This window comes from Pleurodeles waltl, chromosome 10 (genome assembly GCF_031143425.1).
Source record: "Pleurodeles waltl isolate 20211129_DDA chromosome 10, aPleWal1.hap1.20221129, whole genome shotgun sequence".
NCBI classification, from domain to species: Eukaryota; Metazoa; Chordata; class Amphibia; order Caudata; family Salamandridae; genus Pleurodeles; species Pleurodeles waltl.
Genome location: NC_090449.1, coordinates 443,929,431 through 443,956,733, shown reverse-complemented (window position 1 = coordinate 443,956,733; position 27,303 = coordinate 443,929,431). Strand labels below are relative to the sequence as shown.

The following is a 27,303-nucleotide window of genomic DNA, read 5'->3' as shown; positions in this document are numbered from 1 at the left end:
GTCACATTTAGGCCCCTGCACCATGTCTACAGGTCCCTCAACAGCTCTCCCTATTCAGATCTCCTTTCCTGTGGTACTTGCTCTTGACCACTGTCAGCTCACCAGGACACAGGACAGGTCTCCCTGAAGCAAGGCAGATGTCTGGTATTGTGGTTTGTTAACTTTACTTGCTCCAGTCAGCTTTCCTCACTACTGCTGTCTCCAGAAGAAAAAAAAATGAAACATCCACCTTGCTCACCTTAACACTGTGGAGTGACTATCACTGCATGTGTGCAGAGAAATAATATATATTTAGACCAACTACTATACATTAAGGTGCACAGATGCACTTGCTTAGTATCCACAAAACATCAGATTTACAAGAGTCAACTAAACATGTAAGAGTGAAAAGACCATAAAGAAAGCCTTATTAATTCAGGGAAACATAATATTGCTAAAACATAGTGTTGGGATGGTGTAGGAAAGTACCCTGTTTCTTGGCATGGTTACCCCCATTTTCTGCCTGTTGTCAGTGTGTTTGACTGAGTTCACTGGGATCCTGCTACCCAGGACCCCACTGATTAAGCTCTCTCCCTTCAAACTTGATTACTTGAACCACTTACACCCGACATTTGGCATACTGGTGCCCCCATGTAATCCCATAGTATATGGTACCCAGGTCATTGGGGTACCAGGGGGATCCCCATTGGCTGCAGCATGTATTAAGTCACCCATGGAGAGCCCATGTAAAGTGTATATGCAGGCCTGCAATTGCAGCCTGCGTGTAAGGGTGCATGCACCCTTTTCACTACAGGTCACTGCACCAGATCACTGTAACTCACTCATATGGCAGGCCCTCCTAGCCCAGAGGACAGGGTGCAAGTACCTTTGTGTGAAGGCACCGCTGCACTAGCAGAGGTGCTCCCAGGACCTCCAGTTCCATTTCCTGGACTTTGTGAGTGCAGGGATGCCATTTTATGCATGTACTGGACATAGGCCACTACCTATGTCCAGCTACATAATGGTAACTCCAAACCTAGGCATGTTTGGTAGCATTCATGTCGGAATCATACCCCAGAACTGTTGACAGTATTGGAAGTATGATTCCATGCACTCTGGGGGCTCCTTAGAGGACCCCAAGCATTGCTTCTGCCAGCTTTCTGCGGTTTTCCAGGCAGCCCAAGCTGCTGCCACCCCTCAGACAGGTTTCTGCCCTCCTGCTGCTTGAACAGCTCAGGTCCAGGAAGGCAGAACAAAATAGTTCCTTAGGGAAAGGGGGGGGGTAACACCCCCTCCCTTTGAAAATATGTGTTAGCGTCCCCAAGACACTGGTATGCTTTGTGGGCATATTTGGTGCCCTCTGTGTATAAACCAGTCTACACCAGTTCAGGGACCTCCAAACTCTGCTCTGGCACAAGACTGGACAATGTAAGGGGGAGTGACCACTCCCCTGTCCAGCCACCATCCCAGGTGTGGTGTCCAGAGCTCCTCCATAGGTTCCCTGGGTTCTGCCATCTTGAATCCAAGGTTGTCAAGGACCTCTGGGAGAATCGGAGTGCCCAGGTAAGGCAGGTGACGTCAAAGCCCCCTCCTGATAGGTGGTCACCTATCCAGGTGACCAATCCCCCTTTCAGGGCTATTTAGGGTCACTCTTTCTCTTGGGTGGATCCTCCGATTCTGCTTGCAAGATTCTTGCAGGACTTCTCTGCAACCTCTACTTCTGGCCGCTGGACCTGCGACTGGACCCTTCAAGGACCAACAGTCTGCATCTACAACAAAGACTCTGCTGGCAACATTGTTGCCAGGGCTCCTTCCAGCTTCTGCAACATTTCCCTGGCTGTGCATCCTCTGAGGACAGCAAGTCTTCAGCCTGCCCGAGAAGTAAGAAGGAATCTCCATTGGAGTGAAGGAGTCATTCCCCTGCATCTGCAGGCACCAACTGCAACAACGACCGGCTGCATAGATCTCCTCTCATCCTGAGCTGCATGGATCCTGCATCACGGGTGGTGGTCTGGAGTAGTCCTCTTGGTCCTCTCTGCCAGTTGTCCAACTTTGGTGGAGATAAGCCCTTGCCTTCCCATACAGGACAGTACCCCGTGCACTGCGTCTCTTGCAGCTACCAAGGCTTGTTAGCATCTCCTCCAAGGGATCTTCAGGCTCCATGTAGCCCCAGCACTCCCTTCTGCGACGCACAGCCCTCTGTGTGCTTCTCCTGTGGCGAGGGACCCTTCTCCAGTTGTGCTGCGTGGGGGTCCTCTGCGACTCCTGGTTTCTCTTGCAGTGGGTCTCCTGTAGGGGCTGCCTCTTCTTCTGTGTACTCTATGCCTTGCCAAGGGTCCCCCTAGGACTCCCCTCGTGGGTTGAGTCCTCCTGGACCTTGCTGGTCCCCGGCAGCTCCACTTTTGTTTCACCCCGACTTCTGCCTTTGCCAAGGCTTGTTGGAGGCTTTTCCATGCCACTAACCAACTGCAATCTTCCATCTGGAGTGGACGTCGACTGCAACCGCCAGGAACTCTTCTCCTGCTCCAGGGCTGCATTCCTCACCTACCGTTGGCCAACTCCTGCAATCCCAGCTGGGTGGGTAGTGGCTCCTGCCTCGACTGGACTCTTCTGTGACTCCTGGACTTGGTCCCCTTCTTCCACAGGTCTTCCTCTTCAGGAATCCATAGCTGGTTTCTTGCAGTCTTGTGTAGGTGTTGCATTTTATTTTTTTTCTTCCTTTTAGGTGTAGTTTGGGGAAAGTCCAGTAGCTTCCTCCTTTCTTTCTGGTCGCTGGGGGACACTGTGAGACTTAGATTTGGGGTTTCCTAACACGCCCAGCTCCCCTCTGCACATTCCATTTACCTAGGTGGGGGTGCTGCATTTGCGTTTGCATTCTGTTTTTTTAGTATATGGTTTGGGCTTCCCCTAGGGTCATTATTGTCTATTACATTTGCACTCTTTTCTATTGCTTTCAATGCCTAGTTCTGATTACTAGTGTACATTTCTAGTGTCTTACTTGCCTCCTATTGAACGGTTGCCTCTCTAGTACTTTTTGGTAAATGTGTCACTAAAATAAAATACCTTTTATTTTTGTGACACTGAGTGTTTTCTTTCATGTGTGTAAGTGCTGTGTGACTACAGTGGTATTGCACGAGCTTTGATTGTCTCCTAGATAAGCATTGGCTTCTCATCCACAGCTGCCTCTAGAGAACCTGGCTTATAGAAACTGCCTACACTACACTAATAGAGGATACCTGGACCTGGTGTAAATACCTTAGGTACCCACCACACACCAGGTCAGCTTCCTACAAATGGGAATGTCCCCTGCGAGGTATACAGTCATGTTGTCCTTAAATGAATGCAAATTTCTAAGTATCTCGTTTCCCAGATTATGTCTCTAGCCCCATGCTAATCTAGTGTATAGAAGCCTATACTGTCCCTTGACATGACTGAGGTCGTAGATCTGTCCTGTGACCTGGAGTGGCACACTAAGCATGTCCTCATTTTGCTAACTGTGGACTACTGGCTAGTCACAGGCTTAGGGTCGGATTGGAACAGAAAATAAGCTCCGGAATCAAAATAAAAGCTGCCCCCATTGTTGAATTCAATAGCTAAACAAATGGCCCATATTTGCAAATTGGGTCAGTTTTGAACTTGTAAAAACACACAGTATAGTTACTTTTAAAGATATCGAAGACTACATTGTTTTGCCGAAACCAACAATAAAAACTGGCCCAGCAGACTACAAAATGGGACCACAAGCAGACAAAAAACAGCCCACAAGTGATCTCTCAGAGCAGCCTTTCGGGCATTGCCTGATTGCCCTATAGGCCAGTCCCACCCTAAACAGGTTCAGCACGTAGATCAATGGTGCAGAATACCATGTTTTGTGAATCCATAGTCATGGGCAGAAATTTGTATCCGTGCCACTGAAGTTGAGGCCCCTCTTGTGTAAAGTTCTTCTTCAATGCACTAATCCTAATCCTTGTGCAAACATTCCAAACGTGTTGTGCACACAGCTTTTGTGGTACATGCAATATGTGTAGGAGTGTACCAGAGTAATGGAGCTCTGCAGATTCCATTTTAACCCTTAACCTGCTCTTTTTCACAGGATTATAGTAATATTGTTTACCTAGATGGTGGAACTGTTTCCTTGACATTCCTGAAGCTGGAAGGAGAAGACCTAGACAATGAGGTAGGTACAGAGAAGACTAGACCCCTTCAGAAATTCACAGAGGCCATTTTGCCGGGAAGAGCTGCTTGTCACTACTTTCCATGGCAACCAATGACCCCCAAGTGTTGAAGGGAATGTACTTGACCATGTTTGCACAGCTGTAATAGGAGATAGTCTGGACATCAAAGGCAAACAACCCCAACTCCAAGAATAAGACCCAGTAGCCCATGCTGGCCCCATGGTCCCCCGAACAGTCCTCTAATAGAAAGAGTGTGCATTCAAAGTATTCAGCTTTGCACTATGTGCCTCATAACCCTATAAAGTCACTGCAATTCACTTAATACTACATTGTCAGAGCGAGCCCAGGGGACCATGGGTGCAGAAAGATTTTCTGCCCTAATGCATTAAGACACAGGAGTGAAAAAGGGTGAGTTTGAGTAAAGCTAATAGTGTTGTTAAAACTAGTTCACTGATTCTGGATACCCTGATGCAAGCTAATGGGGCACAGACAGTGGTCTACTTTGTGGCTTCAGAAGCAGAAAAAGGGGTCTGGCCACTGGTGACCCACCACCTCCGTCATTCACAGCAGCCAGTATGAAGGCCAAGAGGGCTAAAGTGTAGGATGAACTAGCAGATCTACATCCTATGCCCACACACAAACTTAGCTTGCAGTCCTCACTTAATTCTCGCACCAGCCCATGGCCTCAGATGCAGTGCTTCACTCTTAGACCTCCAGCAGCTTTGACCTACATTCCCCTCTTGTACCACAATACCCCTCCCTCACAGCTCATACCCCCAAACTGAGACTGATCTCGCCCCCACTCAGCCTTGGCCCAATAACCCTGCCCGGTGTATCCACCAGCCTCTGAATACTCTTCCCTCTTGTACCTTTCCTGTGGTTGTGGATGGAACTAAATAGGCATCTAGTACTACGGGAAGAACATATATTCTGTGCATTTGTGGACATATGTGCATGTTTGAGTGTTGGGTAATTTAATGTGTGAGAGATGTTCCCATGTAAGTGCTGAGTGACTGAGAGTCATGTGAATGCATGTTTAGCCTTGAGTGCTGAGGAAAAAGTGCACCTATACGAGTGCTGAGTTAGGGGATTGCCGATGTGACAGCTGGATGACCGCTGTGTGTATGTCTATATGTAAGAGGGAAAGTGAGCTGTGTGACTAATGGCTGAGCCGACAGCCATTGTGAGTGCAAGACAATGTATCTTGAGACGCTTTTCAGGAACTCACCATGTCAATGACGGTTGACAAGTGGGGTTTCAGGTGTAATTTAAACTAGGATTATCATGATGTCAATCAGGGATTTAGGGTGGAGAAAATAAATTATCAGCTGATCCTGCAATAATAAGTCAGCTTTTTGGACAAATTCACTTTCCTAGAGGTTTCTGAGCCACTGAAGAATCAGAGCCAAATCTAGAACTCTGACTAAGGAAGTTGTATTTTTGGAACCTCTAGCCAAGACTTAATGTGACCTCTACCACCCTCCTCCCTTTGTCAATAACCAAGCCCACTTCCCCTTCATCTAGTGGCTAAATTGCGCAACATGAAAAAATGTTCACGATTTACCTTCTTGACTACATTGTAGGGTCCTAGGCTACTGTACTCCAATATACCTCCTTTTCTTTCGTCCTCTCATTTGTGTGTACCTTTAAAAAACCTCATTTTAGGATGCGTGCTCTACAAAAACCTCATTTGTATATGTTTGATCAATTTTAATGTTACTAAAACTCTAGCAGGGTTAACATATTAATTTACTTGTATCTTGGTTCACTAATAGCAAAATTAGTGGAAGCATTAATATATCTAGGTTTATGCTTAAAAACTAGGGGGTAAATTTACTAAAAACCCATGCAAAGTAGCGCAGCAACCAAAGTTGCAGCACTTTATTGCCTGAGAGCAGAACATCATCATATCTGTTAGGTTAGCGATGATGAACAATCCGTGCAAGACACACATCTGTGCACAATAGTGCAAGGCTGTGTGCGCAATGTGTGGCGTAGGTTACGCACTGTAGACAAAATACTGTATCTAGGCAAAACCTTTAACTTTTCCCCACTTTGGATGCATATTGTACACTGAAACACAGATGCTAAGTGGGAAATATTTGGAGAAATATTTTCTTTTTTCTTTTTTAACACCTGCCTCAAAGAGGCAATATTTTTTGCCACATAGCCCTCCCTACTATAGTTAGTATGTTGGCCTTTGCTTTAAAAACTATGGAAACATAGAACATTCATGCACTGCCCTTGCAACAGCACTTTGGCATAAAGTAAAGCAGAACAAAGCGCTGCTTTGCATTACTTTAAGGCAATTTGCAGTGCAAAACAAGTTTTGCATGCAAACATGTATTCCAAATAATCATTTACAAACCCAGCGTATAAAGTTAGTAAATCTGCTCTAAGACTTATGATAAATGCCAATTAATGCAGCAGTTCATTCTAGTGTTCCGAAGTGAAAGGCTTTCACATACTTTTTGAAGTCTTTAGCACATTTTTTACATGACCATTTACATACCTTGCAGAGGGCTCTGTTTGCATTATAGCGCTTAGTCAAGACTGATAATTTGCTGAGCGCTGGCTTGGCACTCCCTGTTAATAGTCTGCTTGCCCACCTCTATACTGTCCCTGAAATATACTCCAGGCCACTGCAATTATGTGATTATTTTGCCGCTGCGATTTTCACATAATTGTAGACATGCCGCATTTGCCACCTAATCCATCGTCTGCCACATAATTTGCAGATTTTAATCAAAAAAACGTTTGTGGCTCAAACGGTTTGAAAGTTACTAAAAAACAGTGACACAAATTGTTGCACAGTGGAAGGCCCATTGCAAAGGTTAACTGGTCATCTTTCTGTAGCTTGTTGCTATATTTAAATGTTAAACTGGTACTAATGAGGTCCAACTAATTCCCAGACCATGTTAACAAATTTAAACAAGCATTTACAATGCAACGGGTCTTGCGTTTGCTCATGTTAGAGCTGATCGCGTTGTAAACTCCTAACCCGACTTTTCACCTATCGGGCAAAAGTGCATTTATGTACATAACCCGGAAAAGTGAAATTAACTATGTAAAGCGCTCGACTTCTGCCAAGCGAGATCGCGCTCGTAAATTAGAGAAAAAGAAGTCCGCGAGCTCGATGGAAAACAGCGAGCCTCGCATGTTTTCTGTACGAGGTCGCTGCGCTCGAGGAGGGCTAGCCACCGGAAAAGGCATGACGTATGCGTGCCTTCAACTAATGAAAGCAAGCAGATTTTATTAGGCAAGCCCACGATCCAATAAAAAACACTGACGTGAAGTTGACAGGGCTCCGAGCCCTTTTCTAAATACAAAAGCGTCTTGCTGCGATACGCATGTGCGAGCGCATGCAACGCAGGCTCGACCCAAAAAATGGCAAATTAATGAATACTATCACAAAACGTGCAGCATAATTTGCCTTTTCTTGCTGCACAATTTACTTAAGCCTTCCAAATAATTTGGCCCTCCCCTGCTGCATTTTTCCAGTGGCCTAGAACATACTCCCCTACTGTGGCAGCAACAGCCCTTACAAAAATGGGGACGACCGGGAGAACAGGATGAAGTGAAACGAGACAGAAGACTTGTTTAAAATTAAATGGCCTTTTGAAGACCTGCAAAATACTACGAATGTGTCTCAGCCCCATCCCAGCCTGGTGCACAACAGCCTGTTTCCTTGAAGCTTGGGCTGTATAGCTACGGCAGACGACAAAAGGGTGGGGCGCTAGGGCCCTTTCAGCGCAATGGGCATTGCGCACCTGGTGCAGCATTATATGGGCTACTATTGGAGATGACCACCCCCATACAATGGTTAGTATAGCACCCTGCACCAACACACTGCAATGCAATTTTAAATGTCTACTCCACACACTGCAGAGCCTCTCTATCAGCCAGCAGGCATGATGTATCAGAGTGGTGTGCGCATCGCTGCTGCACTGAGCTAGCCAGCTAGAAAACACAGCAAAGGCAATAGTTGTCTTTGATTGTTGGTGCCTGTGTCCTCAGAGGGTGACATGCACCAAGGGTCAACAGCCCATGCCCTGTGCAAAGAGTTGGGGATCAGCATGGTTCCAGTCATCGGAACCACAGCCCCTTCAGACTCTGTTGCCTCCATAATGTCACACCATGTGGCAGAGACCAAAAGCATGACATTAGCTTTGTAAAGCTGCTGCCTCAGCATATAGGTACTCTGACCACTTTAGGGGTTGGGGAGGAACGGAACAACATGCCCAATGGAGTTTTTTTTCTTTTTTTTTCTTGCAATTTTATGTAGAGCGAACATGGCCCGAAGCGCTCTGCTTTACAACAATAGCAGGATACACAGGTTACAGCAGTTTCCAGTATTTAAACTCAGACGTTTAAATCCATAGATGCTTTTAGGAATTACAACATGAGAAAATTGCAACAGGTGGTCAAAGTTTGTGCACAGTTAAAGCAACAATTTAGATAGGGAAATCACATAACCAACGTAGTACAGATCCTGGTGGAGAGAATACATGTCTGGTCGAAGGTGGTTAACCAAGGTGTCTGTCACATAGGAGGAGTGTGAGGGCCTTTAAGATGACTAGGCAGGTGATTAGGCAGAGGGAGGGAGGGAGGGAGGCAGGCAGGGAGTTCTAGATTCTTGTGGCGCTACCTCGACTGAAGGTGGGGGGTTCCAGGAGCAGGGAGTGTGCATTTCTTAAACCCCTATTTGCTGCAGAGATTTTCAGTTTCTCGTTTAGATCGGAGGGTGAAGAGGAGTGTAGCGCTCTATGGGTAATGGAGGCAGTTTTGAATTGGGCCTGCGCTTTAATGGGAAGCCATTGGATGGTTTGCAGGGCAGCTGAAATGTGGTCAAACTTGTTGAGACCTAATACGAAGCATGCTGCTGCATGTAGTGTAGCTCTGAGTGGGCCTAGGTGAACTTTGGGGACGCCTGAGAGAAGGGCAATTCTATTATCTTGTCTTGACAGAACGATCGACTGCACCACTGTTTTGAGGTCTTGTTCCTGATCAATTGTGTGATGGCCAAAGCTGCTTAAGTTTAGTGGTGTGTGCTTTTGGCCATGGCTGTGATGATTGAGATGATTGTCAAGGGTTATGCCAAGTGATCTGTCATTCTGAAAAATGGCGGGGAGCAGTCTAGGGCAGGAAGGTTAGCCATGCATTCTTGTATTGGAGTTTTTGCTTTCAGATGCGAAATCAAAAGAAATTCTGTTTTATTTGGAGAAACATCTTCTGGGAATGAGATTTTCAAGTATGACTTAACAGTTGAGACCCCTTCCGCGCTGTAGATGGTACTTGGATGCTCTGCTTCATCTAACTGTGGAGAAACAACAAGCATTGGTAAGAAATCCAACAACGAAAACCAGCCTCCATCCAACGACTCGACGTGGGACATCTCTTGCACCAAGCAGGAACCCGCAGCTGTCGTCTTTGGTGCATTTCTGACTTTTTCTTCCAACCGGAGAATCCACTTTTGCACCTTCATCCAGGTTTGCAGGGGCTCCTGTTCTTCCTGGACTCTTCATCTGTTCTTGGACTTGGTCACCTCTCTCCACAGGTCTTCAGGTCAAGTAATCCATCGTTGGTGTTTTGCAATCTTACTTGGTTTTTGCATAATCCTTTACCACAACTCCTAGTGTGTTCTAAGGAAACTTGCTGTACTTTACACCTGTTTTACTGGGTTCTGGGGTGGGGTACTTTACTTACCTTTGGTGTTTTCTTACACTCCCAGTGCCCCTCTACACACACCACTCTTGCCTAGGTTTGAAACGGACTTTCGCATTCCACTATTTTAGTATATGGTTTGTGTTGCCCCTAGGCCCATTCTAGCCTATAGTGATTTTCACTATTTTCACTATTTAATGATTGTTTACTTACTTGCTTTTGCTTACTAGTGTATATTTTATGTATAATACTTACCTCCTTAGGGAGTATAGCCTCTAAGACATTTTTGGCCTTGTGTCACTAAAATAAAATACCTTTATTTTTGAGATCACTGAGTATTGTCTTTCTTGTGTGTAAGTAGTGTGTGACTACAGTGGTATTGCAAGAGCTTTGCATGTCTTCTAGTTCAGCCTTGGGTGCTCTGCCTACAGCTACCTCTAGACAGCATGGCTTCTAGAAACTGCCTGCATTTCACTAATAAGGGATAACTGGACCTGGTATAAGGTGTAAGTAGCTTAGGTACCCACTACAAACCAGGCCAGCCTCCTACAGTCACTGACGTCACCTGCCTGACCTGGCCAGTCAGATGCTTCCAGAGGCCTCTGCACATCTTGGATTCAAGATGGCAGAATCGAGTGGCCACCTGGAGGAGCTCTGGGCAACACCCCTGTGGTGGTGATGGATAAGGGAGTGGTCACTCCCCTTTTCTTTGTCCAGTTTCGCTTCAGCGCAGGGACCAGGGACTGATGCAGACTGGATTTATGAAAGGAGGGCACCAAATGTTCTGTTCAAAGCAAACCAGTGGCTTGGGGAGTCTACCTCTCCCAAGCCTTGTAACGCCGATTTCTAAGGGAGAGGCTGTTGCCTCCCCTCTCCAACAAGAAATCCTTTGTTCTGCCTTAACCTGCCTGAGCTGGTCAATCAGGAGGAGGGCAAAAACCTGTCTGAGAGGTAGCAGCAGCATGAGCTGCCCACCAACTCTAGAAGACTGGTAGGAGCAATACTGGGCAGGGGGGGTCCTCTAAGGAGCCTCCAGTGTGCATGGAATCATGCCCCCAGTTCTGGCATTGGTATTGGGGTGTGATTCCAACACGTTTGATACCAAATATACCTAGGTTCGGAGTTACCATTATGTCACTGGACGACAGGTAGGTGTTACCTGTGGCCGGCAGACAGGTAAAATGGCTTCCCCTAAATCACGAAGTCCAGTGCAATAGAACTGGAAGTTGTAGGGGCACCTCTGCTCTTGGAGGGGTGCCCTCACACAAGGGACCTGCACCCTGCCCTATGGGCTAAAAGGGCCTGCCATAGGCATGACTTAAAGTGACCTGGTGCAGTGACCAGCAGTGAAAGGGTGCATGCACCTTTTCTTGCAGGCTGCAGTGGCAGTCCTGCAGACACAGTTTGCATGGGCTCCAATGGGTGGCATAATAGATGCTGCAGCCATTGAGGGTCCCCTGGCGTATCAATGCCCTGGGCACCTGAGTATCATATACTAGAGACCTACAGAGGTACACCAATATGTCAATTGTGGGGTGTAAACTGGGGTCCTGGTTAGCAGGATCCCAGTGAAAACAGTCTAAATACACTGACAGACAGGCCAAAAAGAGTAACTTTCGTATACAATGAATAGATCAGTAGATAATTTTTACCAGTGATAAGTCAAATAGGATATGGTAATATACAGTGCTAACTTAAGCATGGATTTTTTTTTTTTAGTTTAGGGAAGGATGAAGATGATGAGGACAATGATGAAGAGTCTCAAATGAAAAGAAGGATAGAAGTGAATCCCAAGCAGGCATCCCACACCAACTATCTGCTTATGAGAGGATATTATGCACCAGGGATCGTCAGCACACGGAATCTCAACCCCAATGACAGTATTGTTGTGAATTCATGCCAAGTGACTTTAAAGTTGCGACACAAACCAGCTCTAGGGCGGCTTTCCACAACAGGTATGTTTAGAAGAGCAGTAACGGATGAATAAACAAAATATGTTACACTTGTTTATAATTAAAACTAAAAACATTATTTAGCTCTGTTAATTGCACAGAAATTGAATAATTACTAACCGGGTATTGGAGCACCCACTACTCATTAGAGTGGTAAAATCAAGTATTTTGAATACTATCTTCTATCTAAATTCTTTTGTGTTTTAAATAACACAGGCAAAGGGTGGAACCCCGTAGGAAGCTGGCTCTGTATATACTATATCAAATTGACCAATAGTGTGCACAGAGTCCAGGGGTTCCCCAAGGCTTAACAGAGGCTAAAGTAGATAATACAAATGCTCCTTTTTGTGGTCATGTGGTCGAACAATTAGGCATATCAGAGGGTAGTGCAAAGCATGTGTTGTACATGAAGTCATGAAATGAGACACACACCCAATGACTAACTCCAGGCCTATGTATTTATATTGGAAAAATATACTTTGTTACTTTAGTTCTAGAACCAAAAGGCTCTTGCTGCAGGTAAGTGCATTTGCAAGCAAGTATCAAGCATATGTATCAAAGACACTTTGTTTAGATTTGTCAAATAGAACAATTTACAGGCAAGTGACACTTTTCACTTTCAAAACGCAATTTTTTATAACAGTCCTAGTGGGGAAAACGTTTTAGTTACAGTTCCAGTGTCTGGGGTTAGGATGTTCACTGGTCGAGGTTCAAGATGACCCCAAACATACACCACCAGCAACACGGGCCCGATCGAGTGCAGAGGTCAAAGTTGGTGCTGGATTTAGAATGGGATCCTATGGAGACTGGGGGCACTCGGCAACAGATCTTCTGCCTGGCAGGTAAATACCCATGACGTCGGAGGGCAGACCTGGGCGGTGCAGGGTGCAAACACAGCATTGGGCTCCCAGTGCCTTTCTATAGGGGGAGCCCAATGCTGTGTTTGCACAAAGGTGCTGCAGGCTAGGTCAAGGGGGTCTCTTCCGGGAAACACAGGCTGGACAAGGAGGAGGGCCTCCTGCTGTCTGTTGCTGGACTGGTGGCCGGTTTCCCCAAGGCCAGGAGGCTGTCGGTGCAGGGTTACCTTTGGGTGTCTGTAATCTTCATCTAGTTCTCTCTCGGTCGGGGTGGGGTCCTCTGGATTTAGGCTGCAGCCGTTGTATTGGACAGGAGTGGTCAACCCAAGGTGGACACGAGGTCAAAATCATCTGGGGACCTGCTCTGGACTGGTGAGCCACATGTAACACAGGCCGTGGGCATAGGGTGCAGAGTGGGCAGGACTCACAGAACTGGTGCGGTTCTAGATTCCTTCTGGGAGTTTCTTGTCCATAGGGCCGCTGTCCTTGAGAGTTCTTGGTCCTCTAGTGGGCAGTCAGTTCTCTGGGGGTTTGTAGCGGTTGCTGGTCCTGCAGGATGCGTCACCTTATTGCAGCAGGGCTTCTGAAGCTGCAGACAGGCTGGTAGAGCTGGGGCCAAGTCAGTTGTTGTCTGGAGTCTTCACTGCTGGCGGGGTCGGCTTAGCAGACTTTTTCTTGCTTCTTTCTTCTTTTCTTGAGGTCGCCAGGAATCTGGTGAGGTAGGTTCAGGGGTGCCTCTAAATACTACATTTAGGGACGTTACAGGGGTCAAAGGGCAGTAGTAGCCAATGGTTACTACTCTCCCTGAGGGTTGCTACACCCTTCCTGTGCCCACTCCCTCTGGGGAGAGGGGCACATTCCTAACCCTATTATTCCCTGTTCTCCAAACCAAGATGGAGGATTCTGTAAGGAGGGGGTTATTTCAGCTCCGGACTCCTTAAGGGTGGTCCCAGCTGGAGTGGTCACTCTTCCCTGTTTTTCCTAATTTCCCCGCCTGACTTGCTGCCAAAAGTGGGACTTGGTCTATGGGGGCGAGCATTTCCACTAGCTGGAGAGGCCTGGGGCTCTGTAACAGGAGGCCTGAGACTTTGAGGCTCACTGCTGTGTTGCTTTACTCTTCAGAATATCAAAACTACGCACTTCAGGATATTTTAAGGCACAATGTAAAGCAATCACTCTCAGACACCTTAGTGAGTAAAATAATCAAGTTTATTTAAGGGGCAAGTTCTCATATGGCAAAGCTAACCACACTAATATATATACATATATATATATATATATATATCAAGAGAATAACATGAGAATAATGGTGAGAATATAAGCACTCTGTGAATAACTGCAAGAGTCAGTGCATATAATAGACGCACACACAATATACTTCAATGCTCAATAGCATGAAAATGACTGCAAGAATAAGTGCATATTACGCACGCACACACAATATACTTAATAAATTGAAAAGCTTCACCGAAAAGAGCGTCTGCATCCCTCCGCCGAACACAAAGCCGGGGAACCCAAATCGTCTGGCACAGGGAGCCTCTTTCGGGACAATCAGTCCTCCTGGCGTTGCGTCCAACCCAGAAGAGAGTTCCTAAACCAGTCCATCCAGGCCCCCAACCTTTATAGTATTTACTAAAGCCCAGGAGTCTTTTCTAGAAAAAGACCCCCTCCTTTACAAATTGTGCAATCGGCGGTACCTTGTTCACCCTTCGAGACGTCTCCTCAGAACGGGCCAAGTTCCCAGGAGAGGGCTCCAAGGTGAAGCTTGCATTCCTCCTTGTGTACAGGTGCATCCCCTGTTGTTCTAACTAATAGCTCGTGGAATGTAAATAGCGCCCTTCGTATCAGGCAGATGGAGCGAAGTTGAGCAGAAAAACACCCCACCTTTCAGCTTGCCGAAGCTTGTGGAAAAACACAGAACAGTGCCTTACGCACTGAACCAGACTCGACAAAATGGAGTCGTGAACCAAAATGGAAGAGAAGACCAATGGAAGCAGAGGCCAATGGTCCACACCCTGCACCATTGTTTATCTTGCACGTAGTGCATGTAGCACTACATTTCCACCCTTGGACCATTTGGCCAACTTACAACTAAGTATATCCTATAAGCTGAAATGGCAATGTTCTTGGGCGACACTGAGATAGAAGGTTAGGCACACACTGAATACAACAACATAACGAAATTAAAATAACTGTTATGATAATGATTACACCAAAGATATAACGCAGTTGGCCTAAATTAGGTAGCCATCCAAAAGCCCAATCCCACCACCCCTTGTCAACGTCCTGCAGCACCCCCTTCACTAACTTATGCAGGGCCTCTATATGGGAGTTGATTGATATGGAGTGGTCGGATAAATTGAAGCAACACAACCCTTCAAAATCACTACAGCCATGGTTGTGTTTAAGCAGTAAATAATCAATAGCAGCGTGATTCTGCAAAGCAGCTCTTCTAATTCCCTGTACATCTAATAACAGCTCAGCTAAGGCAGCTGATGTATAGTTAATATTCTTGACTACTAAACATGCAAGTTTATTAATAACTCTGGTATTATATACTGCAAGTCCTGGCACCCCTACAATAGAACCAGCTAAACTAACATATTCTGTTTTGGAAAGCAATGAAATTTCAGAATCACAGTCCGTAGGTAATTGAATAGTGTCTCTGGTATAGCGAGGGTGTAGAGCAGTATCCATAGGAAACATGAGAAAGCCTAAGCGTGACCAGGCACAAGGCCCTCCAGTTAGATTGGCTGGAATATAAGTAAAAGAAAGGTTACCACAAGAAAAGAGCCAACCTTTAGGCAACTTAACATTTTGAATGTGGCTGGCAGCAGGCACCACATGCTGGCAAAACATCGAATTATTTACATTCAAACAGGTCAGGTCATTCCGTGAGTGGCACAACGTCCGTTGTGCAGCAGTTAAGTTTTTGTCTCTTTTCTCCAATTTGAGCTGAGCACATTTACCTATTTTCATAGGATCACAGGTCAATGAATAGCACACATCCCCATTTGAGATGTTAAACGTGAGTATAGATGTCATGTTCCTCCACAACCGCCTGCCCACCTCCGGGCAATGACGGCAGTACTCATAGAGTGACAAAAGGGATCGAACGTCACTCACATCCACCATTCCATCCTGGTTTGTATTGTTAAAGATGTGCAATAATACAGCAGCAGGAGTGGGCACTGCCACTAGACAAGTGGTAATCAGATCTTGAACGCTTTGCATGTTACTCATAAAAAAGTGAGATATATTCAGCGCTTCCTGCGCTAGATGAATCCAAACATTGTTCGGTTGATGCAGCAGCGTCGGCATCTGCGGCTGACGGTTGAATTTTTGGGCTATGAGCCCCTCCCGCTCCCCGGTGGAGTCTCCCGAACGGGCTCCATACACCACACTCATGGCACAGGCACTCCACAGGATGATCTGAAAAGAACAAAGGACAAAACACGTATTATCATTCTCACAACTAGCATTTGTCAGCGGGAACATGTTCCCATTTGTCTTGACCAGGTCGCATAACTACCAGGACATTGTCTGGTCCAGTGGCAATGACATCAGCGGGTTGAGGAGGGTTATTTGGGGATTCAATCCACACTTTGGCCCCTGGGTTCTTGTCAGTAGATCCGAACACTCCTTTGCCTCTTACAGTGAGAAGAGCTGGGGCGCTCCCCTTCTTAACAACACCTCCATAAACCAGCATGATGACAATTTGGGCAACGCGATCACCAGGTTGCACCACTAGGTCTGCGTCACCACTGTTCAAGAGAATGACTTTCAACTCGCCTTGGTAGTCTGCATCTATCACACCTCCTAAAACTTGGATGCCTCTCAGGGCAAGCCCAGACCGAGGGGCGATCAGACCGTAATGCTCAGGGGGAATCTGAATTCCCACCCCAGTTTCAATCAGAGTGATGTCTCTAGGCTTTAATCAATGCATGTGTAAAGCATGCAAGTCAAGTCCTGCAGATTCTGGTGTAGCTCGATATGGGGCCAAAGCTCCTGGATCTGTTTCCCAATACACAATGGTATTGCTCGTTGTAAACGGATTAATCTGTAAAGCAGGTGTGAGCATTCTCATGAGAGGTGTCTCAGCATTTGTAAGGGGTCGGTTGTTCAAAATTTGCAAAGCATCTTACAAATTATCCCTCCACCCCTTCAGTGTCCCATCAGACAGTTTACGCAATTGTTCTTTCAGCAACCCATTCATTCTCTCAATCAGTCCCGCTGCTTGTGGGTAGTAAGGTATGTGAAAAATCCACTCAATATTGTGTTGTGCACAATAGTCCTGCACTAGTCTGCCCTTGAAGTGGCTGGCGTTATCACTTTGAATCTGGAGTGGCACCCCATAGTACAGAATTAACAGATCTAATGTTTTCAGGGTGCTCTGCTGAGTTGCGCGCTTGCAGGGAAAGGCTATGAGATAACCAGAGTAAGTATCTACCACGGTGCAGGCATACTGACACCCCCTGCTCACTGGCATTGGTCCAATGTAATCAATCTGCCAAATCTGTCCTGGCAATTTACCTCTGCCTAGCTGGCCTCTCACCACCTTTGGGACCGGTCTGTGCTGTGCATGCTGACAAATGGGACATTCAATGATCGCTGTTTTAATCAAATCTAGGGGAAGATGCATCCCTCTAATCTCGGCCCACCTGTGAGTAGCCTTTTCTCCAAGATGTCCGCATTTCTGGTGTGCCCATTTAGCCATTCCCACCAAATCAGAATTCTGCGCCTCCACTTCAGCCTCTTGAATCTTGGCTCGATCGTCTGCAAGACAATTGAACCATCGGTCTAATGAATCAGTTGGACAGTGAGCGTCCACATGATAGACAGTCACGGTGCTTTGAGGTAACATTTCCCAGATCTCCTGCCATAACTCCTTCCCCCATACCTCTTTGTTATGGATTTTGTACTGATGTGCATGCCACGTGGGAAGCCAAGTAGCTAACCCATTGGCGGTAGACCAGGAATCTGTATAAATGTGACATTTTCCGGGTAGCTCTTGTTTTAAAGCCTGATACACGGCATAAAGCTCTGCAAACTGGCTACTTCTTCCCTGTCCTGTAGTTGTCAAAAGCTTCTTTGTAACAGGATTATAGGACACTGCCTTCCAGTGCCTTTTCGCTCCAACATATTTTGCTGAGCCATCCGTGAACCACACATGTTTTTTGTCATCTGCAGACAAGTCTGCGAACGGCTGGCCCCACCCTACTGGGGATTCACACACTGAAGGTACATCGTGCAACATTTCGGAATTCTCCACTGGAGCCTGCGCTACCTGCTCATGCAAAACGGCAGTTCCTTTTGGACCCGCTCGTGCCCTGTCCTGGACATACCATTTCCATTTTATAATGCTGGCTTCCTGCGCATGCCCAATTCTATGAGTTTTAGGGGAACTCATCACCCACTGCATAATGGGAATTTCAGGCCTTAAAATCACATTGTGTCCCAGTGTAATTTGCTCAGTATCAACCAGGGCCCAATAGCAGGCCAGCAGCTGCTTCTCAAAGCGAGTATATCGCTCTCCTGCTTCGGGTAACTTCTTTGTCCAAAATCCCAGGGGCACCCTCTTTCTTCCTTGTTTTTGCCATAAACTCCAATTAGCATACTGCCCCTGGACTGTCACATTCAACTCAATGTCTCCCTCTCGAATCGGCCACAAATCCAAAGCATGCTGAATGGCGTCTTTCGCCAATTCAAACGCGCACTTCTCCTGCTCTCCCCATTCAAACGTATTCTTCTTTCGTGTAACTTTGTACAATGGGGCCAAAATCTGAGACAAATGGGGTATATGCTGTCTCCAATACCCGAATAGTCCAATAAAACTCTGGGCTTCCTTCCGATTTCGCGGCACTGCAAATTCCTTAATCTTTTGTTTCACTTTTGGCAACACTTCTCTGTGTCCCTGATTCCACTGAATGCCCAAAAATTTCACGCTCTGAGACGGTCCCTGCACTTTTTCGGGGTTAATCTCCCACCCTTTATTCTGCAAATGTTCCACCACCCTGTCTAGCTGAATCTGCACCTGTTCTTGTGTCTCTCCCTGCATCATCACGTCATCTATATAGTGAGAAATTTGCACTCCAGGAACCACTGGTACTTCATCCAAATGCTCTGCCACCAGCCGGTGGCAGATAGTGGGGCTATGTAAATACCCCATGGGCAATCTACAGAAGTTGAACTGACGCCCCGCCCACTGGAATGCCAGCTGAGGCTGGCTCTCAGTAGCTATTGGTATCGTAAAGAACGCATTGGCAATGTCAATGGTGGCATACCAAGTCCCACTGTGTTTCTGTATGTTCTCAATCAAGGTAATGGTGTCTGGGACCGCTGCAGTCAGAGGAGGTGTATGTTTATTCAATTGGCGATAATCAATGCAAATCCTCCAACTGTTATCACTTTTACGCACAGGCCAGAGGGCATTATTCCACGCAGTGGTGATGGGAACTATTACCCCGGCCTCCAATAAATCATGTATAGTCTGGCTTATCTCCTCATGTCCTCCCGGTATTCTGTACTGTTTCATTTGAATTACCTTAGTAGCTTGGGGAAGTGTTACCGGAGGAATCTTCAACAGCCCCACCCTTGCGGCGGCTATTGATATAAATCTTTTGGAACCAAATTGATAACATCCATCTTCCAAATGTAGGGTCATCCCTTTCAAAATCTCAATTCCAATAATGTACTCGGGAATGGGCACAATTAAGACAGTGTATTCTCTCTTTGGAAGTGCCCCTATTTTCATGGGAACCACTATCTGCACTGCCGGGGTTTCCTTTCCGCCCAATCCCGTAATGGTGAAGTACTGTCCCCTGAATTTTCTTGGGTTGCCATGAATCAAAGTGGCCTCCGCTCCGGTGTCAACGAGGGCTCGAACCTTTTGAACATTTCCACGTTTCCAATAAATTTCTACTTTGACATGAGGTCTGTTATCTTTGCGAGCCCATCCCTGCACCGGAGTTTGACCTGTTTCCTAATCTATTTTCACTCTGCGCACATCAGAATCTGCCCAAGTCAGATCTGGATACAGTTTGCGGTAATTCTCAGGGAACTCCTCCTCCCTGTCTCTGCTTCGCAACCTCTCTGAGCTTACCAGCTCCCTCTCCCACTCTCTTCCTCGAGTTTTCCCAGAACCTGTCAGTTCCCGGTCTCTCTCCCTGCTCCGGGTTCCCTCTGAGCTTCGGTGCTCTTCCTCCCAATCTCCATCATCTGGGGATCTCTCTCTGCTGTGGGGCACTCTCCCTCCCTCTCCCTTTTCACCCTCACGCTCCTCCCCTCCTGCCTTTCTCTGGTTCACCACTTTGTTATCCTTCTTGTTCCCTTTCCTGCTCCCCTCCTTTTTATCCAAACCGCGTTTGCGGTACATTTCCCACATGTCCTTGGTGCTTATCCCATCAATTTCATCCCTGGTCACCCCATCTCGCAGCAAGGCCTGAAACATGTCTCGCCTTGTCACCCTGTTGTTATCCGTACGATTCTCAGACCGTGAATTCCTCTCTGGCTTAGCCCATTCTCCTAAGTCACTTAACTCACGCACCGCTTCTACCACCTGAGACAATGGGTTACCCGTCTGATTAATTAACAAAGTCATGATGACATGCTTATATGCAGGAGGAGCGGCCCTAATCAACCGGTTTCGCACAGACACACTTAAAATTCCATTCATCAAATCATGGGCATTACCCATAAAGATAGCTGTTTTCATCCCTTCTTCCTTCAATCTCTGTACTGCATCTCTCAAAGTATACCAAGGTTTATCATTAGGCGGCCAGTCTGACTCTGTCGGATACTTCTGAGCACACCCTTGCGCAGCTAACTCCAACAAATTGTTCATGGGACCATTCCCTGGATAAGTTCTAAACTCATTTTGGATAACCGGGTCTGTACTTAACATACAAAGCCTCGGGGCGTCGCCGTGATCCAATTGGACCCCCTGACCCCCCATATCATGCACACGCACTATCCACGTAAGCAATGTTTCCCCAGACCTCTGTCAAAATCTGTCTATCACATCACTTAGTTCTTGCTGTGTATAATCCTCCAGGGCATCCAACATCACCCCTCCAGGATTAGCTGGCTATGCTGTAACTTTCGCCGATATATGGGCTGAACACGGACAACATTCCTGCGCTCTGTCTATTCCTGTCTAACATCTTGGCAGTCATCTCCCCCGGACTCATCTGAAAAATCAGATGTATCCCAGATGTTTCCATCCCAAAATTCAGGGTCAAAGGCTAATCCTGCCTGAGAGATAGCTAAATGCACCTTCTTTTTATTAACTTTTCCTCTTCGTTTCTTGTGTTTATATTTAGCGACGCTAACGGCCGTTCTCTCTGCAACCAATTGGTACATTTCAAGCTTATCACTTAATAATTTATTTTGACAAGCTAGCATGGTAGAGGAATTTCGGGCTCCTACTAACTCCTTCTCCAGCTGCTCGTGGTCTTTTTGTAACTGTAAACATTTTTCATACAACTTTCGGTACGCAGAAAGCAAGATCCAGCCTCGCCTCCCCAACGCACAAATCTCCCTTCCCTTATCAATTGATACCTTTTGTAAACATGTAAGAACATCTTCAGGTTCTGCATTTGACATACACACATTCCAATTTTCACACAAACCAGCACAACGTGACCATTCCTGAGCTAAAAGTTTATACGGGGCAGTTTCCTACCCCGGTATTTCTATGTCCGGATTTGCTACATGAGAACTTGCTTTTGAGTTCGCTTTGATCTTATTAAGCATTTTCCCTTTTTTTTTTTCTTCGAATCCTGCAAACGACTACACCAATTTGTGTTGCTTTACTCTTCAGAATATCAAAAATACGCACTTCAGGATATTTTAAGGCACAATGTAAAGCAATCACTCTCAGACACCTTAGTGAGTAAAATAATCAAGTTTATTTAAGGGGCAAGTTCTCATATGGCAAAGCTAACCACACTAATATATATACATATATATATATATCAAGAGAATAACATGAGAATAATGGTGAGAATATAAGCACTCTGTGAATAACTGCAAGAGTCAGTGCATATAATACACGCACACACAATATACTTCAATGCTCAATAGCATGAAAATGACTGCAAGAATAAATGCATATTACGCACGCACACACAATATACTTAATAAATTGAAAAGCTTCACCGAAAAGAGCGTCTGCATCCCTCCGCCGAACACAAAGCCGGGGAACCCAAATCGGCTGGCACAGGGAGCCTCTTTCGGGACAATCAGTCCTCCTGGCGTTGCGTCCAACCCAGAAGAGAGTTCCTAAACCAGTCCATCCAGGCCCCCAACCTTTATAGTATTTACTAACGCCCAGGAGTCTTTTCTAGAAAAAGACCCCCTCCTTTACAAATTGTGCAAACGGCGGTACCTTGTTCACCCTTCGAGACGTCTCCTCAGAACGGGCCAAGTTCCCAGGAGAGGGCTCCAAGGTGAAGCTTGCATTCCTCCTTGTGTACAGGCAGCTTGCATTCCTCCTTGTGTACAGGCGCATCCCCGTTGTTCTAACTGATAGCTCGTGGAATGTAAATAGCGCCCTTCGTATCAGGCAGATGTTGCGAAGTTGAGCAGAAAAACACCCCACCCTTCAGCTTGCCGAAGCTTGTGGAAAAACACAGAACAGTGCCTTACGCACTGAACCAGACTCGACAAAATGGAGTCGTGAACCAAAATGGAAGCGAAGACCAATGGAAGCAGAGGCCAATGGTCCACACCCTGCACCATTGTTTATCTTGCACGTAGTGCATGTAGCACTACAACTGCCCATTGTTACAGTTCCTGCAGGGGGAAGTGTGAAGCACTCTACACAGAGCAGGCTGTGTTTCTGACTCCAGAGGGAATAAAGGCCCTCAACCCATGGGGTCAGAAACTCATCTTTTAGTGGCAGACTGGCACAGACTGGTCAGCCTTGCACTAAAGGGTTGGTTAAAATACAAGGAGCAATAAATCCAACACTGGCATCAGTGTGGGTTTATTGTGCTGAGAAGTGTGATGCCATACTTCCCAGACTTCAGTGAAGTCATCATGGAGCTGTAGAGTTCATGGTGACGAACACCCAGCCCATGTAGTTAATATGGCCACACTGCACTCACAATGTCTAAGAATGGACTTAGACACTGTAGGGGTGTATTGCTCATGCAGCAATGCCCTCACCTGTAGTGTAGTGCACACTCTCTTTTGGCTGCAAGGCCTGCTAAACGGGTGATTTACCTATGCCACTGGCAGTGGTTGGGGGCATGGCATCCTGGGATGGATGCCCTGTCGACTTTAACTTTTTCTCCCCACCAGCACACACAGTCTGCAATGGCAGTGTGCATGTGCTCGGTGAGGGGACCTTTAGGGTGGCACAATACATGTTACAGCCCTTAGGGACGCTCCCTGTTTACAGCCCTTGGTACCAATGGTACCTTTTACAAGAACCTTAGCTGTGTCCCAGAGGTGTGCCAATTGTGGGAGCAATGGTACAGTTTTAGGGAAAGAACACTGGTGCTGAGGCCTGGTTAGCAGGATCCCAGCACACACTGTCAAGTCAGCATCAATATCAGGCAAACATGGGGGGGTAACCATGGCAAAAGGGGCACTTTCCTAAAAGCCCTTAACACTTTCTCAGGTCTTGCCTAAAATAGTGCATCTGTTGTCCTTGTTTTTCATTGGTTAACCACTTCTGGTTTCACTTTGTCTGTCGGTCCATTCCATGGACCAAGAAACCACGTACGGCTTCCTGTCTTTGGCCAGTGTCCTTTCACGGGCTGTGTGCTTCTCAAGGTTTGTTTTTTACTTGGGGTTGTTACACTCCATAGGAGTGCATCTGGTTGCAGTCCCCTTTTTCCCATTGTTGATTGTTGATGTATGCATTGGGGCACATAAGAAAAATTGCATCAGCAAATTGGTGTTTGTTTTTCCATTTAACGTAATATGTTGACTGATAGACACTTCTATACGCCAATTTATTGCCTTGGAATTATCTACAGGGGTTAGACTGGAACCCGGGAAGTTCGCGCCAGTAGGTAGCATTGTTGAACTCCGTGTGATGTCATTGTCGGCACCGAAAGTCACATGTACAGTGCCTATATAGGCGCCATTCCAGCATTCTTATATCAGATCTTTTCTTTCCGCGTCATTCAACACAGATCCCAGTCAATTTTTTTATTTAACTTTTTTCAACATTTGTGAAACATTTTTCAGAAACCTTCTCCTGGTGTGGCAGGGATGTCCACCTTAAAGGCCTGCTTCAAGCCCTGCATCAGCTGCCTCCAACAGATGTTGGTGATGGACCCGAAACTTGTTTGCTTCTGGTGCCTGGAGTGCGACCACAACTCGAATACCGTTGACACCTGTCTCAATATGCACCCACAAGGTGTTGTGGGAGTGGCCCCTCAAGCTCTTTGCCGCTCATCATGCGATGCTGCGTTGGTCTCGATCCCGTCGAACCCAGGATCAGTTACTGAGCCCAAGATCTTTGTCACACTCTTGAGTTGTCCGGACATTTGGGTAAAACACAATTATGAGAAGAACAAGAAGTCAAAGAGGTCTTCAACTTCACCCAGTTTGTTGCCTTCTTCAGACGAGACCAAGGGAGCATTGAAATTCGAGGCCTGGCTCCAGGTTTGAGCCTTGGCCGCCTCCTCGCCTCCCAAATTTTCCAGGAGCCGGAGCGACCTCCACCAGGTTCATGAGTTTTGTGATGCCAAACACGTCATATTTTGGCCTCCCTTCCCTTCCAATGTGCCTTCGGGCCCCACAGGTTCAGCAGGAGCCCCTACTGTTTCCAATCTGGTGGGTCCACCCCGGAGCCAATCAGATCCCTTGGTTCTACAGATGGATCTGAATTGATACCTGTTGTACCACCTCAACCTTCCCTGTGACTGGTCCCTGATGCTGATGCTCCTGGTGCCTCCAGCACTCTCCAGCAGCGCCATCCCCATTCTGGTTCCCGACACAGAGCTGGAGGGGCGTCGTCAAACTCTGCCGCTGACTGCAGTCATGCCTTTCAGGCCAGAGCCTCAGCCCTATTCCAGTGGGCTAGGACTTGTGGAGAATTGGGAGGGGTTGCTGGTCCCTGAAGAATACCAGACCCTAGAGGACTTGGTGGAGGCCAGTGGACCGGACACATCCCCAGGTACTGACATGTTTTCTACCCCTGCTGTGGGTACGGAGGTGGGAACGTTGGTGCTATGGTGGTGAAGAGGGCAGCTGAGGTCCTGGACTTTAAGTTGTCCTCGGTGGTAGTCAAGACGAACTTCTTGACATCTATGCTTGACCTAGGGCTGACCCCCTCCGAACTGCTTCTCCCTTTTAATGAAGCCCTTTCAGGCATCCTGCTTGGGACTTGGTTCAAGCCGAGCACAGGGGCCCCTGTGAATGGGACTGTTGCCCACTTTGGCTGCCAGTGCCTCACTCCAGGGGGCCCCCAGTTCCTAAAACAACACACTACCCCCGAGAGCTTGGTCAACCAAGTCTTCACATTCTTTGTAAATCCCGGTGCATTACTTACTGCCCCACCGGATATGGAATCCAAGAGGCTGGACACCTTGAGCAAGAAAATGTCTTCCACCCGGCTGGCACTGCAGTCCATGAACACTGTGCCTTTTAGGCTGTTACTCTAAAGTTCTATAAGACTCGGTTGTGCACTTGCTGCCCATGATGCTGGAGGAGGCCCAGGGAAGAGTTAACTAAGATGTTGCTGAAGGGAGAGATGCAGTTAAGTTCACAGTCAGATGTGGACTGGATACCACTGACTTGCTGGGCAGAGCGGTTTAATCAGTGGTGGACTACCGGCACCATGGCTTGCTAAGATCAACTGGCTTTTCAGTGGATATCCAAGCCTCACGTTTGTACTCCTGTCTCTTCACGGACAAGGTGGACTCGGTACTGCAGTGCTTCAAGGACAGCAGAGCTAGGGCCAGGTCCTTTGGCCTTTCATTGGCCCCTCACCAACCTTAGTCCTCCTTTTGTGGCCACAGAAGTGTCTTCCAGCTGCTTCTTTACTCACCCAGCCACCACAGCACGCAAGCTTCCCAGCCTCCGCATGGCTGAGGATGCAGTGCCCACACATCTCATGTGTTGGGCAGCCAGAGGTCGGGCCAGGTCACTCCCACCCCTTCAAGTCAACCACAGGTTTCAAACCCCTTTAGTTTGCCCTCTTACCATCATGGGCACCCAGTGGGAAGCAGGATATGTCATCACCTGCCCCACTGGAGGTCTGTAATATCCGACCAATGGATTCTTCAAATTGTCAGAAAAGACTAATGCCTCCCCTTCGTGATCACGCCTCCACCCATGCCAACCACATGCAACTGACTGACTGAGGACCATCTTATTTGTGCCGCCAGTAAGTGATGGTTTTCTTGGCCAAGAGAACCATAGAGAGGGTGCCAACACCACAAGTATGCTGTGGTTGCTATTTCTGCTACTTCCTGGTGCCCAAGGATGGAGGCCTTCGTCCTATCCTAGACATGCCCCCCTATCAGGGGACCACAAACTTTGCGGTGCTTCTCTTTGGCCTTACCAGCACCCCACGATGTTCACCAAGGTGATAGCGGTGATTGCAGATCATCTGCGGAGTTCAGGGGTACCATTCTTTTCCTATCTCGACAACTAGCTGTTGAAGGCTGTCTCTCCCCCGGCAGTCTTCTCCCACTTCCAGACTACTGCAGACGTCCTGCGGTCACTGGGGTTCACTATCAACATGCCAAAGTCACACCTGATTCTCTCTTAGATGCTTCCTTTCATCAAAGCTGTTACAGCATAGTGCAGTTTTGGGCCTATCCTCCTGAACGGAGAGTTCAGGATATTTAGTCTATGATACCAATGGTTCAGCCTCTGTCCTGAGATTCGATGAAACGGACTCTGAGGCTGCTAACCCTCATGGCCTCCTGTATCCTACTTGTGACACATGCCCTCTGGCGTAGGTAGGCTATGCCGTGGGACCTAAATTTCTTTTGGGCCCATCAGGGAAATCTCTCCAACATGGCCCAGATGTTGGAGGGAACTGCAAAAGCCCTACATTGTTGGCTAACAAACCACAGTTGGGTCAGCGGCAGACCCCTCTCCCTTCCCCAACCAGATCTGACTCTGGTAACTGATGCATCACTCTTCGAATGGGGCAGCCATCTGGGAGAGGTGGAGATCGGAGGCCTCTGGTCTCTAGCGCAATCTGCACTTCACATCAACCTACTGGTGCTCTGGGCGATCCGGCTGGCTTTGAATGTCTTTCTACCTTCCATCAAGGAAAGGCTAGTGCAAGTGTTCACCGACAACACCAGTGCCATGTGGTATTGCAGCAAACTGGACCAAGTGGGATCCTGAACTGTGTCAAGAGGCACTGGAACTCTTGATATGGCTGGAATGTCAGAGCATATCCCTGGTGGTTTAACACCTGGTGGGCATTCTGGACTCCAGGGCAGACAAACTCAGTTGAAGATGCATAGAGGATCACAAATTACGTCTCCATCCAGAGGTGGCGCAAGGTCTCTTTCAGCTGTGGGGAGAGCCTTGGTTAGATCTGTTTGCCGCCACCGAGAACACACAATGTCAGAAGTTCTGCGTGCTGGAGTTGGCAAAACGGCTCTTGCTCGAAGATGCTTTACATATCGAGCGGAGCTCAATCTTCCTGTACTCCTTTCTACCCAAACCACTCCTGTCTACAGTTCGCAAGAA

General features: G+C 47.1%; 1 protein-coding gene across 1 annotated transcript in view; it reads left to right on the top strand.

Annotated features, from left to right (window-relative positions):
• Positions 1-27,303, top strand: part of GTF3C1 (general transcription factor IIIC subunit 1) — a 1,928,973-nt gene that overhangs the window by 1,687,250 nt on the left and 214,420 nt on the right. Inside the window, exon 32 of the mRNA XM_069210709.1 lies at positions 11,538-11,773. Within this exon, the coding sequence (XP_069066810.1) occupies positions 11,538-11,773 (236 nt within the window). The remainder of the gene's footprint in view (positions 1-11,537; positions 11,774-27,303) is intronic.